Raw genomic sequence first — 18,086 nt, forward strand, 5'->3', positions numbered from 1 at the left:
GTCACAAACTGACAAGAGCTAGCAGCTGATATTTATTTGCATTGGCATCACTCTCATATCCCCGAAGGGACACCGTATTTTAAATTGATGATTCACGTCAAGAGATAGTAGATCCTGCTTCTCCTTTCCGGAAGTTTCATCAACCCCAACATGTGGCTCCAATCCAGTAGATATCATTTCCCCCGAGTCACTGGGAAAGAAAAACAACCAAGCAGGTGTCTTGGTTATGATGAATACTAAATAAAAGGTAGGCCAGGGAACTGTGCTGGCGTTTCTTCAGTGGCAATTGGGTGGGAGTGTTTGTGCTCTGGAGTGGGTGCCAGAGTCTGAGAGAAGCAGAGTGGCGTGAGATTGAGAGCTTCGGAAATTAAATCATGTGTTAATGACAGAGTTACCTAATTAAACCTGAATATCTAAATGACTGCAGAAAAACAAAGTCGACAGTTAGACAAATGCCTAAGGCGGGACTGTGTGTCGGTGCGGTGCCCAGAGCAGGCTTCTCCTCGGCTTTATCAATTTATAACACACAGGAATGACTGATCCAAGCTGTGGGCAATATGAGGTGAAGTGGAAAAGTAAAGCACACTCGGCTCATGTATAGTGGGCAGTATGGTCCTTTTCCATCTCGAGAGCACCATTACACTTCACGTTCAGTATGACTATACTCTACTCCTCTATTCTGAGCTGTGCCCTCGAGCTTTGCAGTGAAATATAAAGCCTAGAATTTGTAATTCACCGGAGGTCAAAAAATAAACACACTGCTTAAGCAGAGGCGCGGTTAAGGTGTGACGAGGAAGACACTAAGCGACTCGGACGACTTTTGCAGGACACCTCGAACTTGCCAAGTTCCTAGGAGCTTAAACATGTTGTGACTTAAATGTCATCAATTAGGCTGACCCATTTTAACGTTGATGCATTTCAAATAGCGATAACTGTTCCCAGGAAAGCACAATTAATAGGTCCTATTTGACTTTTAAGGACAAGAAGTACCTGTTTTTGTAGGACCCAGGCACCAGCTCTAACTGCAGGAAATGATTCATAATTACGTGTAAAGACTGATTAGGGACCTGTCTCACTGCGGTGATCCAGATGAATTATCTCCCATTATGACAGTACTTTCTAATCACATTTATAAAACAAGGTCTTTATGGGTCCATGGCTGTGATGTTAGGGCAGACTGTACTCACAGGAAGCTTTCATGTCTCTGAGAGTGCTGGATGTTGTGGACTGCTCTGTTTGCGAGTTGCTGTATTGTGCTGGAGAGCCTGTCCATTTTCAACCGCTTTTTCAAGAGCATCCCTCACTGCTCCATTAGCTGAGTATGCTTGGATATGTGGAGAATTGCAGAGTGGGGTGAGTGGAGGGGTGGGGGGGGAGGTGGCTGAATGCGTAGCTCCAGCTTAGGTGCTCAACTAATTTTTGATGCTCTGTCAGAGGCAACCAGAAAGAGGAGGGCAGCAAAGAAAGAGAAGAGATTAGTCAGAACTCCTACACTAATAACTGAAACAAACCCCACAGGTTTGCATCACAGTTCATCATTTTAATCTATGTTCTTTAGTCAAAGTGAAGGGCAAAAGATGCAGGCAAACTACTTAAAATGATCAAGTAAGATCATTAGTTTATAACGTAAACCTGCCTCGGTGTTTGCGAACACAGCGGGTAATCTGAAATCCCACAAATTCCTTTTATCAAACATTCATTTGCATTTCTTTACAGAACTTGTCACATTTATAAAACATGCTATTCGACCCAACCACGGAGTAAGCCCAACCATGATGACTGAGCAGTGTTTACCTCACTTGAATGGCTGTATTAAACTACCATTGAGATCTCAGCACTCAGTTGTGTAATGAAGGTTGGAATTGATACACAATAACTGTAATGTGTCGAATTGCAAGCGAGCGCGGTGTCTCTGGTGGCGCGTTTACAGACCGACATTGAGATGGAGGTTAATGATGCAAAACTTGTGCGTTTCACATACCACAGCACTGTTTGGGCTTCATGTTTGAGCTCTGCCTCTGTTTAGTCAAGCTGTGATTCCCTCATATATAAATGAAAGGGGGGTTATGATGGGGCCAGTATTTACTCCCCACTGGATGAATGTAGAGATCTTAAAGCGCTGACCCTCGATAAAAGTAATCCGTCTGACATTTGATTGAGGATTATATATGAATTATACAGCTTAACCATGGAGCATGAGAAGAAGAAAGGTCTAGCAGTGAGTTCTTATCACTCCATGTCAGTTTTTCCACAAATCACTATCATTTTTCTTTCCTAATCTTGAGCTAAAATATGTTTAGAATTTCTGCAACCTTGCTGTTAGCCTTGCTCGCGGTTTCTGAAGTCTCTTTTAGGCTTTGCTGCAGTCATGAGAAGGTACTCCCATCACATGGGCTGCATTTCTAATGGAAACTGTTTGATGGGTTTCGGATTAATTAGAAAATACAGTGAGATAAAACTTGATGTCCATATGTCAGTGCCATGTGTTGAAATGGCAATAACTGACAAGGAATCATATTAAAACATGTTTTTCCTTAACTTGTAGTTATATACAGTATTGTGCATTTTTAAGCCAGCCGTTGTTTCTTTATATTTTTCTAGGAAACTAAGAAAATAGGTGCTGCAAATTACTGTGAAAAACATGTGGAAATGCAGTTTATAATGTTTCTGCAATTCTAGCAACCTTGAAAGTCAGTATTGGTATGATCATCTTTATTCATCAACACATCCTGAACTCTCTTTGCCTTTCCTGTAATTTCTTTAAGTAGTTCTCAGGAATAGTTCTCCAGACTTGTTGAAGGACATTCAAGCTCTCGGTAGCCTTTTGTTTTGTTTTCTATCCCACAGTGATCAGTAATGCTGAGGTCTGAGCTCTGGGGAGGCCAATCCATGACTGACAGTGCTCCACTGTGTTTTTTTCTATCCTGGTATCTTTTTGTAGGGTCTTTAGTACCTTGCAATATAAAGTGCATTTAAGCAACTGCTATAGTGATTTGGTGCTATAGAAATAAAACTTGAATTGAATTATTGCTTATGCAGTGCATTTGAATCAAACCTGTGCTAATCCAGATGCTGCTGGGTGGTGGATTAAAATCTGTCTGTTGACTCCTTATTGTTGTACGTCTGTCTTAACCTCATCTGTAGATCCTAATGATGATTTGCATGAAAAATTTCTAATTGTCAGTCCAGTTCTTGTGTAACTCGGTCTTTTCTCCCCATTTCCCTTCCTTAAGTTTGCGTTCATGACAGTCACCCTTCCACTGCGATCATTTCAGGCTTTGGTGAACAATAGATGGATCAACTGAAGGGTCAGATGTGTTTCTCAGGTCCTGTGTCAGGTCTTTGCTGCATTTTATGTCTGTTTCTTAAGGACATGGCTTTCAGATAGTGTTTATGTGCCGTGGACAGTGTTTAGGCCTGCTACTTGTTTGGTTTCATGTTTTTGTGATTTTTTTTCTGTTGTAAACTCAAATAAAGAAATACAAACTATTTATTTGTTTTCCTCCTAGTAACAAAATACCTAAAGATAGGAAAAAAACGATTTTTAAATTCTAAGTTGTCTGTTATGTGTTCACACAATACTGGTTTATCCATTGACAGAGCTGCCTTTTTTATACTTGAATGTTGAACGTCCGTGTTAAGTGACTTAAGGAAAAAATAAAAAAATTCCTTTGAAAATAGTCACAGAGGAGGACCTGGGTGAAAATGAGCGAAAAAGCAGACAATTTCCAAAGAAAAACTTTGAAAGACCTTTGGAGAGCCTCGAAAGCTGTTGCTCAAGAGCACTTAAAAATGACAAGTCTGCCTCTTTGGAAGCAAACTATAAAGAAAAGAGGGGTGGCTCAACACTTTTTGCATTGTGTTGTTATTGCTCTCGTAACTGGCCGCACTATAGTGAAAAGTCTTTTGGGGCAATCATGATGAACTCTGGGAAAATTGTACAACTGCATCAAGAAGTATTTGTAAGAGCAAACAGGTGCTCCAGAGCTTCTCGTTGAATTTTAGTGTGGGGACGAATTTCAGCAGGCTGTAGTTTTATCTGTTATTGAATTAACCCAACACCAGAAAAGATCAAGACAACAGATTTTTCTTTCACTGTTCTTGACCTGTGAATTGCTTCCCTTTTCTCACTTTTGGGGGGAAAAATACAGAAAGCATGCCAGAAAAATTCTTTTGTGTCACATAAGTGTTTTTTTCCCCGAGCAGTGGAAGACGGCAGCTGAAGGGTAGAGCTGAAAACTGCTTATACAAGTGATAAAGCCGTGGCGATAATCTCTTTTTCTCTACCTCTGACTCGTTTAAAAGTAGATCACATACAATTTAAAGATATGTCACTACCCTTTACTGTTCTTTTCCATGCAGTCTGGTGGTGAGGGCTCCGTCTGTAGTGAGAGTGGGAGACGAAAGCAGTTACTTCATAGAGAAAAGTTTTGTGTAGGAAGTCCAAAAGGAACAAATGGGATGCTGCAAAAATGTGGTAGCTGGCTTTGTGCCCCGCACTTAAAGGCTATGTTCACTCTGTAAATTGCGTTTTATTTTTTTGAAGACTCATTCCTCACATTCTTCTTTGCTCTTCTGTGTTCAGAAGGAGCCTTGAGAATAAGACATTGCATTTTTAGTCTGCCTTCTGATGGCTGTTTACAACAACAGCTTTAAAAGAGCTGAGTGGTCGCCACAAAGGCTTTTTAGAATGGCTACATGACTTTAGCCTTTGACCATTAAAACACATCACAGCGTTTGTGAGAAGGTGATAAAATGTGAACCGTTTGTTGTTGTTGTTCTGCACCAACATGTAACTTGTGTTGGTTGAAATGAATGTTGTTTTTCATCCTCTCATTTTGTAATTAGACTGAAAATCACTGAAATAGGATTTCATATTCAGCTTAAACTGAAATTATTCTTGCTTCCTTAGTCCCTTCTGTTTTACAAGTCGAGAAACAGATTAAACATATAACATTTTAAGCTGTAGATAGAAGTTTACCTACGCTCATTATATAGAAAGAAGCTCAAATTTATACATAGAAACCCTGCTAAACTTTGGTTGAATGTCTCTTAGTAAGTTGCATCTCAACCAGAGACTTTTGGTAGCCATTAACAACCTTCTGGTATTTTTCTGGTTGGATATTAGAATGCTTTTTCAGTATAATCCATTCAAATTGGTTGATTTTTGTGGCACAGATCCAGTTTTTAAGTGTAGTCCAGTTCAGTAGGCTAGAGGTCGGGGCTTTGGTGAAGGCCATTCAAGACGTTTAATGTTCACCAGCTTTATCCACTCCAGAACCAGTTTTGATGTGTGTTTGGGATTATTGTTCTACTGGAAAACCCAAACTGTAGCCAAATTTCAACAGTCTATCTGTTGATTTGAGGTGCAGTTTAATTTAAAGGGTAGTTCTCCTTCTTGCATCCACTTTGTACAATGTATCAGTACCAATGAGAACCAGAACATGATGCTATCACCGCAATTCTTGACCGTTTGGTTTCAAAGCCTGAACTTTACTCCTCCAAAAATACCTCTTGTCATTGTGGCCAAATAGCTCACTTTCTTTCTCATCTGACCATAAAATCTTTCTTCAGAGGTAATTTGGTTTGTCCATGTCAGCAAACATGGACAAATCTGAGTCAGTCTTGAAGGTTTTGGAGCTTGTGGTTCTTTCTTGGTTGACACTTTCTCAGTTCATGGCGATGTAAAACTCTTCTCTGTGCACAGTGACACTGGTATTCCAACAGTTTCCACTTCAGGCTTAAGCCTTGGTTGTTACGGAATATAATCAACTTCCTCTCATCGGAGGGTGACACTTAGGGTCTTGACAAAGTGATGACACAGCTGAATAACTTACAGCTAACAGACCTTCCCAACTTCTCCTTGGATTTTCAATTCCTTAGAGTTCCTTGGAGTTCCTTAGACTCCTATTGTTCTGAGTATTGATCAATCAAATGAGTGCTGTCAAACAAATTCTTTCTATACTGGCAACCAGAAACTCCCAGCTGTAGTGAATCGTGATAACTAATGAGAATTTAACATTTAAGTGAGTGTATGCGTATATTTGAGCCTATATGGATTTTAAAAATTCCTAAATACATTTTATTTTTTCCATTATAGATGTATTGTGTATAATTATTCCACCCTAGAAAAAGAATAGTTCAAAGAAATCCTTTGCCCCAAATTACCGTAACATTCATACGCACAATATATTTAAATGTCTGATCACAATTTTATAACTATAGATGAAAATATACACTGAATACGCACTAAATAGCTGGATGAAGGAGAGAGACTTTTGCAGTGAACGGGCAGCCCTGTTGCATATACCATTTTTCCTGAAAAAACATTTTGAAATATCATGTAAATATTCCGTTTATGCCACACTGTGATCCAAGTCTTTCTGCTGCGAAGTTGTAATGAAGCCATTAAATCAAGGATCGCTCTGTCTCAACCTTAAGCCTTCATGTGCCAGCCTTAATGGTTTTCAACTGCCAATCAGCGCTCTGGCATATTCTACCACCCTGCGTAAATGAATTCAAATCCTCCTTCCTCGTACTCAGAGAGCCACCCGATGACACGCAGCCTGCCTGGAAATGGATGTCCTCTGGAGAAGCACTGAAGTGACTCCTGTGGGTTATTTAAAAGGAAAAGTTGGGACTGTCAGATCACAGTCATAAAGAGGGTGTTTAAGGGTTTAGCCCACCAGGGCTTATGAATTACATGGTAAGGGGTTGGTCTCTTAATGCATTTAGCATGGAGAGACGGAGACAGAAACAAGGCACTCTAGGAGGAAAAACACTGGCGAAAGACACATAATGAATTGACATTTAAAGCAGATGCATTATAATTGGTGAGATACAGGATAAGCAAATGACATGATGACGGGAATCTTTCCAAACTATGTTCCAACTTCATCTTAATGCATTCGTACTTTTAGTGCTTAATCTATTCAAGTTGAGACAACTTTATTTATGTTGCCAAGAGAAACAGATTTGTGTCAACTATCCTAGAGAGAAAAGAAAACGCAAAATCCACCTTTAACAGAAAGCATCCCTCCTGTACTGGATGGACAATAGATGTTACATATACAGCCAGAAATCGTCAATGCAGAGGGTAAATATAGGGATAAGACACCTTATTCTTCCTGCTGTCTTTGTACTATGGATGTATTCTCGTGCACAAGGCAGGCTCCACTTAATAGCTTTATTAAATTTTGCACAGAGACCGAGAAATTAGCCATTACTAATGTTCTGTGAAGCTTTTCATGTCCAGGTTTGTGACCTCAGTAAACATAATGCAACATGTATGGACAATTTCAATTATTTACTTTTGATCACAAATGTGGGATGAAAACATTAAAACATGTATTTTTCTAGTACATTAGGTGACTTCACTAAATTTCTTAACTTTACGCTTAAAGTTTTCTTATGTATGAGGTTTTTGGGCCTCAAGGAAGAATATAGCTCGCATTACTCGGTTGGTAATTCATCTCTGAATAGTCCAACTACTATACAAAGAAACAAGTTTAGGTTTCTCGCAGACATAACTGACAGGATAATGCAGAAACTGAGTCCATGTTTTGATCAATTTTTCATTACCATCCAAAACACTGTCACATAAGGTGATGTTGTTTTAGATATTTTGAACAATGCTGCATTGACTGCTGCAAAATTTAGCTCTTGAGCTACTCAGAGGAATACAACGCTTCCTTTCATCTGGTTTGTAACTACAATGCCGCTGCACTGTTTCAGCTTGTCAACAGCAGTGCCAGGTGCCCACTTGGGATTTGCCCAAGTCAGTCCTGTTACCTTTACTAAATTTGGTGCAAGATTTAACAAGAGAAAAATGCTCCATCAATCATGTTGTGGATGCAGGAAGAGGAGTTGGAGGAGGGGAGGGGAGGGAGAGGGGGTAGGTGGAAACTGAGAAATAAACCAGTGGAAGCTCTGCCAACATCCATTTCCTGGGTGAGATGATGGGAAAACTTTCTCATATTCTCTGGGGGATATCATTTGTGAACACACGGCGTCCTCCAGAGCCTGAAGTTTTAGAGCGTAACCCAGGCACTTGGTCTGGGTGTTTTGAGCATTTCTGAAGTGAAATCCTCCTTTGCCTCTGTTGCTTGCTCCATCAGATAAAGACTGCCAGTCGAGGCTTAAGTGTGTCAATGAACCCAGGTGGGGGCGGGGAATCAATGATAAGTGCAGCTTACCTCCTCAGCCGCGCCGCACCAGCCAAACAGAGATTAAACCATTTCAGCCTAATAGCACATGTCAGTCAAAAGTCACACTTGAATACTTGAACCGTCTCTCCCACGGGCCTCCGCCCACACTTTGCCACGTCCCATTATCTAATCACACCAGCTGAGAAGATGCTGCAATTTACAAAAATGCATATTGGCTGTCAGAACTAACAGAGAAACCGTTTATACCACAACAGAGCACGAGCCGAGATCTGTAATTGTCTAAAAATTGTCTGACTCCTCAACCAAGATGCACTTTGAAGGTAACCATTTGAAATTCATTCAAAAACACACACACACACACACACTCAGCGCAAACTAGCATGTACAAAGAGCCAGATCAAAGGCCCCGAGGCCTATTACTGCATAAAATACAGCTGTCCTTCTAAACAGCTTTTGTAAACAGTACTCATTTCTTGCTCTAATCACTGTTGTGGACATTGCAAAATTGCCAACTGTTCCAGCGAATTACTTGACTGAACCCCACAACCATGGCTTTGATTTGTTGTTCAACCATCTCAAATGTGGGTACACCCTGTGGTCTGTAAATGAGAGCTTGTGTTGTTCCGCCAGTGTCCCTTATTTAGACATCACAGCACTCATTAGGTGGATCAAGCTGATATCAAAGTCGGATCACAGGCATTCTATGTTTTTGTGCATGCAGGGACCATCACTGTCTCTTTAATGATATGTCTGCTGTCTGTTCAGCTCAATTGTTATTTCACTGTCATTTCTCCAGTGCCTTGTCTGTTGACCTCTCCTGCCCTGTGATTTCCTAAGCTTGAATACTTTCATCACTGTCCTCTTTTATTTGATGTTTGGACAAAACGAATCCATAGATTATTTTTCCGCACTCTGAGTGGGGACAAATGGGTGTTTTTCAGTGGGGAAAGCTGTAGTCTGAGGATTTTTTTAGGGATCTGCATATGCAGCAAAGCTCATATTACTAGTGCTGTTTGAATCCATCATTATTTCTTCATGAAAGATTGAGTTCACACAAGTAGACAGAGACAGGCCTCTCATTTTTAGCTTGTGGTCTCCAGTTTTACTGGATGAAATGACAGCTGTGGTGAACATTTTCATCAGCTGCAGCGAGCTGGTTAATTTAAGAGCAGCTGGATGAGTTGGTAGGAAATACTGTTTTTAAACGTTTCTAGCTGGCTTATTTAGAAAAAAAAGGTCACTTTAAAGGATTCTCCCGTTATTCGTTGCATACATGAATAACAGGTTTAGTGCAAAACAACCAAAGACTGTATATAAAGATGGATGTAGCCAAACTTTATGTAAGCGAGCGGTTTGTGGTGGTTTGAAGCCTTGAGTTTCCATCTGAATCTTTTAAAACCAAAAGATGTCATTAACGGAAAAACCGAAATACCAGTTGAATGTATTTTTGTACAACTGAGTGCTGAACAAGTGAGGCGTAGATCTAAATGAGAACCCAAAGACACTGAGTGCTCATAAGGTAACAGCTTATATGCCACAAGGTTGCCAAATCCTTACGCATACCTTGCTTTACTCTAAATGAGATCCTAATTTATTAAATGAACACAAGTGGTATTAAATGAGACTTACAAGTATATAATGATGAGCCAAATTAAGTTAAAAACTGATTTATTAAAATCATAAATGAGAATCTGATGAGTCCACCTCCTTCTAGCTATTAGAAAATGCAAGTTACTACTTCTGTTACAACTGAGCTACTTCTACACTGGCTTCAGTTGTAATAAGTAGCTTATTAACACTTCATATGTCATGCTTTCACTGTATGGTAGTTCTTAAAGAGCGCTTTATATAGCATGTCTCAGTCACCCATTCATACAAGCTCTCTTTTTACACCTAAGAACTTCACATACATTCACACTCAGATGAGCACATTGGGAGCACCTCAGAGTTCAGTATCTTGCCCAAGGATACTTTGGCATGCGGAGCAGTAAAGTCAATTTTTCATTTTTGACTCAGGCCAGGAGTTAATATCTATATTAAATTTTGAACCACAGATCTACTTAGACTGTGGTTCAAAATTTTCAGATTTTTGAAGGAAAACATTTATGAACACATTATCATTATGCCTAACATATGAAAATATAACATTTAAATATATTTTATTGCAAGTGAAACTGGGAGGAACTGTTGAGGTTTATAATATAACTTTTAAAACCATTAAACACTGTCCTCACTGCTATACTTAAAAATCCTTTTAGCTACCATCTATAATTATCAATATTAATTCAACATTTATTAACACATAGAACACAAAAAAAATGCTTCCTGCAAACTAGTGAAAATTTGTGTTTACCACACTCACCCCTTTCAACTCTGTTACTATCCCATGTAGTTTAATCTCCCTTAACTCAGAATAAATTGATTATTATTTGTTGTATTATTTATAGTTTTCTGTTGCATTGTGGGTGCAAATGTTATGTCATGTTCTTGTATTTCTATAGCACTTTTCTAGCCTTACTAACCACTCAAAGCTCTTTTAAATATAAGTCACACTTTAACCATACAGTCATACAGCTATACACTTGAAGCACTTTATCTACCTCACATCCACGGTCAATTTAGAAGCACCGGTTAACCTAACATGCATGTCTATGGACTGTGTGAGTAAGCCAGATTGCCCAGCAGAAATCTACGCACACACGCAGGCACGACATGTACAATTTCACAGTTTCAAGATTCCCTAAAACCAATCGTTTTCCTTGATTTGACCCACACTGGTGGATCTAAAATCCATCTGAATGGATACAACATCAGTTAAAAAAGATCAGTGTGAAGTGTTACAATATTTAATTTTGTGTATTTTGGGCCACTTGATGAAAAGCCATTGAGATTTGACATTCATAATATATGTACGTATGGTTATGTGAAAAGGTGCGATCAGACTGAATGTACCAAATATCACAAGTATTACTACCTTGGGTAGGATCAGTCTTGGTTTCTTATATTTACCCTTTTTATTTATACAGATAAATGCTCTGTATCTTTTTTTTCTTTGCCTTGGAAAGGGCAAAAATTAGCCATCCTCAGCTCTCTTCACAGTTTCCCTCTGGCTATCGAACTAGAGCTTGACACGCTCTAGTTGAACGTGAGAAGAAATCCGAAGCTGGACACCTGCCATACCTGGTGATAGTGTCTAAGCTATGATTGTATCATCATTGCTCAGATGAAGGACTCAGCTTTTCAAGCAATAAACTGCCTTTAGAATCAAACCTTAATCAGTGTCTGTGAAAGACTTCCAATCCTGGATATTGGTGGTGCTGCTACGGCACCATTTTCTTTGCATGTGGATCACGGATTGTGCCTTTAAAACTGGCTTCAGATAACAGTTAAATGACTGGTAAGAATGATATTTTCCACAGTGCAGCAGTTTAGATGAGAGGTATAAACAAAGAGATGATGTGTTCCCTACTGAGACAGCTCCCCTGATAGGTGGTGGTGTGATATCTTACTTAAAGCAGCCTCTCTCTTATTGTCTTTTGTTTTCTTTTGAAGAGAGATTAAAGAATCTCTTATGCCATTTGATATTTCAGTGGGATGGTGCTACTACTGAGCAGCATTGTGCAGGCTTTGTGTGGTGGGTGTTGGAAATTGATTCAAATACTGCTTATCAAAATCCGCGAGGGACCGAGCCGTCACTGCATCCAGAGGTTTGTGGGTAATATACAGCGACTTGTCCAAGCAGAGATGCGGCTTGTTTATTTTTTGCTCCATATCTCTGATTTCATTTCAGTGCGCCTGTATGAGCGCGTCACGTGCGGCATCTGGACTTTGTCACGCTTACGGTGATGTTCATGATATGAATCTGTTCTCTCCCAGGTGTACACCAGATATGGGAAATGCTACACTTTTAATGGCAACAAGACTACATCCAGGAAAACCAAGCAGGGTGGAATGGGAAATGGGCTGGAGATCATGTTGGATATTCAGCAGGATGAGTATCTGCCAATCTGGAGAGAGACAAGTAAGCTTCAGAACTATTTGTCTATTGTAATCCTATCCTGTGCAATGCTGTGACATACCCTCTGCTGCAGTTTAAATCAATAACCGCCCCCATCTATTTGTCTTGGTCATGTACTGTAAATAATGCATTTTTTGATTGTTTTGCTGCACCTGGGAATGTGATTTGTAAAAGGGAATTCCTAAACACAGTACACTTCCTTTGATTTGTGTATGCATTGTACTTGTCACATAAAATTAATCCCTACGGGCCTATTTTTTAAACATGACTGATAAATGATTTGCGGTTAGCATCATACTGAGCCCTAGCTGTCAGATGAGGCAGCCATCTGAAATTCCCTTGTATTTTCTCTTTGCAACGATCCGTGCTCCGTTTCATCCTGATGAGAAGATGAGACATCCCTGGAGGCCGGCATCCGTGTTCAGATCCACAGTCAGGACGAGCCTCCTTACATCCACCAGCTGGGCTTCGGTGTCTCTCCGGGCTTCCAGACCTTTGTTTCCTGTCAGGAGCAGAGGGTAGGTCGTCTTCATCTTAGCACACCATCCCTGCCCCCGCTGACCCGCTACCACCACCCACCACCAGATTACTGTTCTCCCAGCAACCCCGGTGGCTCAGACTGGGTCTAATAAATCTTTGTGTGCTTAGCTGACCTACCTGCCCCAGCCCTGGGGGAACTGCCGCTCCACCAGCAAAGAGAAGTTCCCAGGATACGACACATACAGCATCAGTGCCTGTCGCCTGCTCTGCGAGACCAACGAGGTCCTACGAGTGTGCAACTGCAGAATGGTGCACATGCCCGGTAAGATCAGCCCCTACATTATCTTTACACAGAGCGGCGCTTGTGTCAGTGGGAAAGAGGATTGTGTGCATCATTTCAAATGGACACACAATAGTAATTCATTCTCTGACACATTGTATAAGGTGCCAAACTGTGAACCGTAATGACTAAATGTATGATTGGAACTTAAAATAGTCATTCAAGGTCATGATATGGCACACAACAACAAAACTTATATTGGGAAATTTATGCAGGGGAAAAAATACTAATCAGAGTTGGTATTTTCAAGTATTTCCTTCTGTTTTTAAAATTGTTCGCCTTGTTGACCTGCTGTAATTGAAAAGCCAATCTGCCCAGTATTTGCCTGAGATTTGATGACCCATTGTGCAAAACAAGTCATCATTTTTGGCCCACTTGAATCACTCCAGCATAGATATAATTTGGACTGCCACATGCCTGACCTTGATGCTTGATATCTGGAGTGGTATGCTCTTCTCCGCTGCCAGCGCTTTGGCTACAGGCACATCAGACTAAAGTCTCAATGAGGTTTGGATGCTTTTGCTCATCCATCTCCATCTGTCCTGGAATTGTTCTGTTGTCCTCCCACAGTCATTATTAATTATTATGATTGATTATTATTACTGGTATTGGTCGTGTTTGGTTTCTACTGGTAGGTGGCTTACAAACTGCCCTTAGTACTACTGCTTGTATTGAATTATTTGGTCATTTACTTACATCATGACATATTGCCTAAGGAGCACATATCTAATTTAAACTCGGTCTTGACTTGAGTTATTTTTGTGTATGATTTTGTTTGGAGTTTTTTTTTTTAGCAAAATTAAAGAAAAGAGAAAAAATTCCTGAATGTGACTCAGAAATAGCTGAAATTAGAACTACTGTTAGTGTTTTAAGCCAGTAACAAGAGTCTAAAGTCAAGTTATCTTCATAACTACATAGTTCCATAGTGCAATTTTCTTTGCTTATACCACTCAAACTTCCTAAAAGCTACCATTTTGCTCTCATGCCAATATTTATTTATTAGACTATTAATTTATTTAGGATTTCTATATAACGGGAGAACTCCCACTCTGGAATTCTGGTTTGATCAGGACAGAGATGCTCCAGAATAAATGGGACCCAAAAATGTAACACTCATTTCAAATTTTCATCACGTGTTCAAAATGAACTATTTATTTGTTTATTTAACAGACTAATTGCTGCAAAATATCTTTCTGTGTGGGTTAGGAATGTTACAGCAATGCAAACCTCTTTATGGCATGTGTCACTTTGATTTCACACATCAAATGAGCAGCAGCAGAGCATTTCTAGCCCCCACCTGATAGCAGTCAAAACAACCAGCTTCTTAGTATGCACGTGTAAAAGTTTCTCTTTTGATTTGAATGGAAATGTGTGGCATAGTAAACCTTAATTGACTAATCATCAAATATTAGCAGAATTGTCTTCCTGTTATGTGAAAGAAACAAAAGGCTTTTACATTATAGCTGAGACATCAAGTCATTGCTATATCTTTAAAAAATCAAATCAAATCTGCACTTTTCTTTCCAACTAAAACTGATGAAAATTGTTATTTTAACCATTTAGCTGTTCACTGTTCACTGTGGACTCTCTGTTAAGCACCCCTCTACATGAATTGCAGACAGTTTCTGTTGAATGGGATTGATAGGAAGTGGCCAAAGTTAGCAGTTCATCTTGTAATTAGTTGTTTCACCCAAAACTTTGGCAATGGAGGAAAAGCAGACCATGAATGGCTGTACAAAACCTAAAATTTTTTGAGACATGATGTGAATATAGGTCTATTAGGAAACCGAGAACACTGGTTAGTAATATGCCACCATTTGAGCAGTTTTCCTCCCAGTGTGAGAATATGTCATAGAGTTGAGTACCAGAAACACAAAATGAGCTCTCTGGACTTATTCAGAGTGTGCGTCATCATGGCTAAAGAGCAGGAAGTCAGAGCTGAGTCACTGGATGCTGGCTGTTTGATGTGTCTAGCAAGTAGGCATGCTGAGAGTGGTCACATTTAAAGTTAAGACAAGAAACTTATCATGTATTCTTTTTCATTTCCACTTTTGCATTGAGTGCAGCTGACATTCAAAAACCGATTAAATAAACAAGTATGAGACAGCTGATTCGAGGCCGATCTGATTCATCACATTTTTTGACAGAGCGATGCTGTGGTTATCAGCCTACACATTTACATAGCAGTCACACATTTTAATCTTGGATTTGCAGACTGAAATGGCAAGACCAAAGCGGTGGTCTGATCTCAGAGAGATTGTGTGCCTTAAAGGAACTTGCTATGTCATGATTTGGGAGGAACCTGGTTATAATTGTTCCAGAAACATTTTACATTTGCATTTGCATACACTCTGTACTCAGCAGATGATAAATCCACAGAAAAAAAATGTGCCTGCAGAAAACTGTGATATACTTGGATAACACTGTGAGAAAACAGCTTTTTCAATTATTTATTGGATGCAATATTCTCCTGTTGGAATAGTAAGCATAGAGGCTGTGTTAGGACACTTGCAGGGTCTTTTTTTCATTTGTTTTTTGTTTTTTACACTTTTTCTATTCAGAATTTTCAGTAGGATTTCAATCAGGTTTTTTCAAAACTTTAAACCTGAAACACTATGAGTTTCCCAGCTCCCGAGGCAGTAAAATAACCCCCAAATCAAAACATTTCCACTACCATGCTTCACAGCTGGTATGAGGTTCTGACCTCTTTTGGTCTGTGCTAAAAATGTCTGCTGTCTCTGCGGCCAAGCAGCTCTATCTTTGAATCGTTTCTCTGCCACACAGGCCTGTTATTTGCTTATATGTTCATTGACAAAAGCCTTTTCCTGGCAAACCTCCCAGATTCTCAGATTCATTTCAGGTTTAATTTGTGGAATATGCGGTTGTAGACGCATGCACTGACACTAGCAGCTGCAAGAGCTCCCTTTAATGACGTTTTGCGGTTCTTAGACAGTCCTGGATAAATCGTTTGAAATCTCCACAGTTTGGTGCACATTGGAATTTCAAATGCTGCACTCAGCAGCATTTTTTTTTTCCAAAGGCCTTGGAGAGCTCTTTAGATCTTGGCATGATGACACTACACACATCATTGGCAAAGACAACACCAGGCTGTCAGTGTCAGAGGTTTAAATAAGACAGGTTGTACCTGTCACTCTCTGAGGTGTATCTAATCTTTGGCACCAAATCTGGAGTCCCTAATTTCTGCTGTAATAAATGCAGCGCGTGCTTACTTTTCTCAGGTGGCTATTTTATTAATTTTAATAAATAATGAAAATGGGAATTAATATGCATTAATATGCCTTTGTAATGTTAAATGTTTGGCCATCCAAATATGTAAAAAAGCAAAGAATATCCACATGAAGTCTACATTTTTTAAACCGCCAGAATAGCCCATATATACAATTTAATGAATGAGAAAAGCAAAAGGGGTACCAGAAAAGGGAACTCATTAAATCAATGAACAGGAAGGACAGAGCAGAGGTGGTTAGAAAAACCAGCAGATTCACATTGCTTTCTGTGGTGATGTATCACATCAGATATGATATTTATTATGTCAGAAATAATAAATGTGGAAGCTTTTCCAGGCCATTTGCTCTCAGAAGAGGCAGACGAGAGCTTTGCAAAGGTAGCGGCTAGCTCACGTTAGTTCACTGCACTTATCAATAATGAATAACATTTATTGTTGCATATTAAATTAAATTCTGGGGTTGCTGGTTCAAAACTCAGGAAGGGAAGCTGAGGCCATCCAGTGAACACACCATCCTGTATCACTGAAAAATAAACAAACATGGCCACCATCTGTTGCATTTTGAGGTGGTCAAGTCATGGCCAATTTTAACCTCACGACTTTTGAACTGTGAACCGTAGAAGCAAAATTGTGTTTTGCTTGGATTTGCTTGGATCTGTGTTAATATTTTAGTCTTTCGGTCTACTTCTATATTTAGAGGACCACCCAAAAAAGCTATTAAGTTGTTCTTGATGTGACGAGAGGACTGCTTTTGCTTTCAAATTCAGAACATCTGAAAAAATAAAATACACAAGGCAGTTAAAAGGATAATGTTTAATAATGAATAATATTTAATGACGTTTTTTGATATTTCTGCTTCTGGAAAAGAGAGGCATATCTGTGAAAGTGTGTAAAAAACACACTCCTCAGATCATCAGATGTAATTTTGCTTCCTGTTAATGAACATTTCTTAGTGTCTGGGAAGGAGAATTCCACAAAACATTAACCCCATGAACATTTCACAGACAGACAAACACACCTCTGCTAATTAATTGTGCTGCTGATGAATACCTGTCATTAATGGCCTGGGCAGCATGTTTTTCTGCCAGGAAGTGACTCATTGATTGGTTTTTAAAGACTTTCTAAATATGCCTCGCGGGTGGAGCCAGCATGCTCCATTTCTCAGTGCAATCAAGGACAGACTTCCAAGATGGCCCAGACTCCGTGGATGGAAGTCATCCTTTGTGCGCCTGCCTTCATTTGGAGATGAATGATAAGCTGTGGAGTGTTGTTCACAGCCACGCTTCCTCATTGCAGCAGACACGGGTCACTGATCATTTTGTTTCTGATTGATCAGACTCATTTTCTGTTCTCCTTTGCAGGAACCGCAGATATCTGCCCTCCCAGTAAAATCAACTGTGTTGACAAAGCGCTAGGTAAGAAACAATCTCCCTTCATTTCTTTTCTCATTACAATAGACTTCCCCGAAGGGAAATGGAAACACAATCAGTAAATATGATAAGGACTTTTTTTCCCCTGTATTACAAATACCTGGAGGTAGACTGGGTATTTTGAAATGACTTTTCCTCATTGTGATTTAGTCACTTTAGAGCTTGATGACTGTTCTGCTTCCATTGTTGAACTCTTAATATGAAAACCCCTTCATTCCTGCATATCTGGACCCCTCAGCCTTGACCCTGCAGCAGATACTGAACCTTGATTTCAAAGTAAAAGAGTATTCCAGTAAAAGAAAGACTTTTTTTTTTTTTTATTGCCATAGCGGACATAAGTACAATTATCATGTATCAGCCAAATAAGCCAGAAATTTAATTAAGTCTCTCTTCACCGAACTCA

General features: G+C 39.6%; 1 protein-coding gene across 1 annotated transcript in view; it reads left to right on the top strand.

Annotated features, from left to right (window-relative positions):
- The window catches only part of asic4a (acid-sensing (proton-gated) ion channel family member 4a), a 93,131-nt gene that overhangs the window by 66,139 nt on the left and 8,906 nt on the right, over nt 1–18,086 (top strand). The window contains exons 2-5 of the mRNA XM_031733848.2: nt 12,045–12,189; nt 12,577–12,704; nt 12,835–12,988; nt 17,615–17,668. Of these exons, the coding sequence (XP_031589708.1) occupies nt 12,045–12,189; nt 12,577–12,704; nt 12,835–12,988; nt 17,615–17,668 (481 nt within the window). The remainder of the gene's footprint in view (nt 1–12,044; nt 12,190–12,576; nt 12,705–12,834; nt 12,989–17,614; nt 17,669–18,086) is intronic.

The sequence above is a fragment of the Oreochromis aureus genome, linkage group 16, assembly GCF_013358895.1.
Source record: "Oreochromis aureus strain Israel breed Guangdong linkage group 16, ZZ_aureus, whole genome shotgun sequence".
In the NCBI taxonomy this organism is placed as follows: Eukaryota; Metazoa; Chordata; class Actinopteri; order Cichliformes; family Cichlidae; genus Oreochromis; species Oreochromis aureus.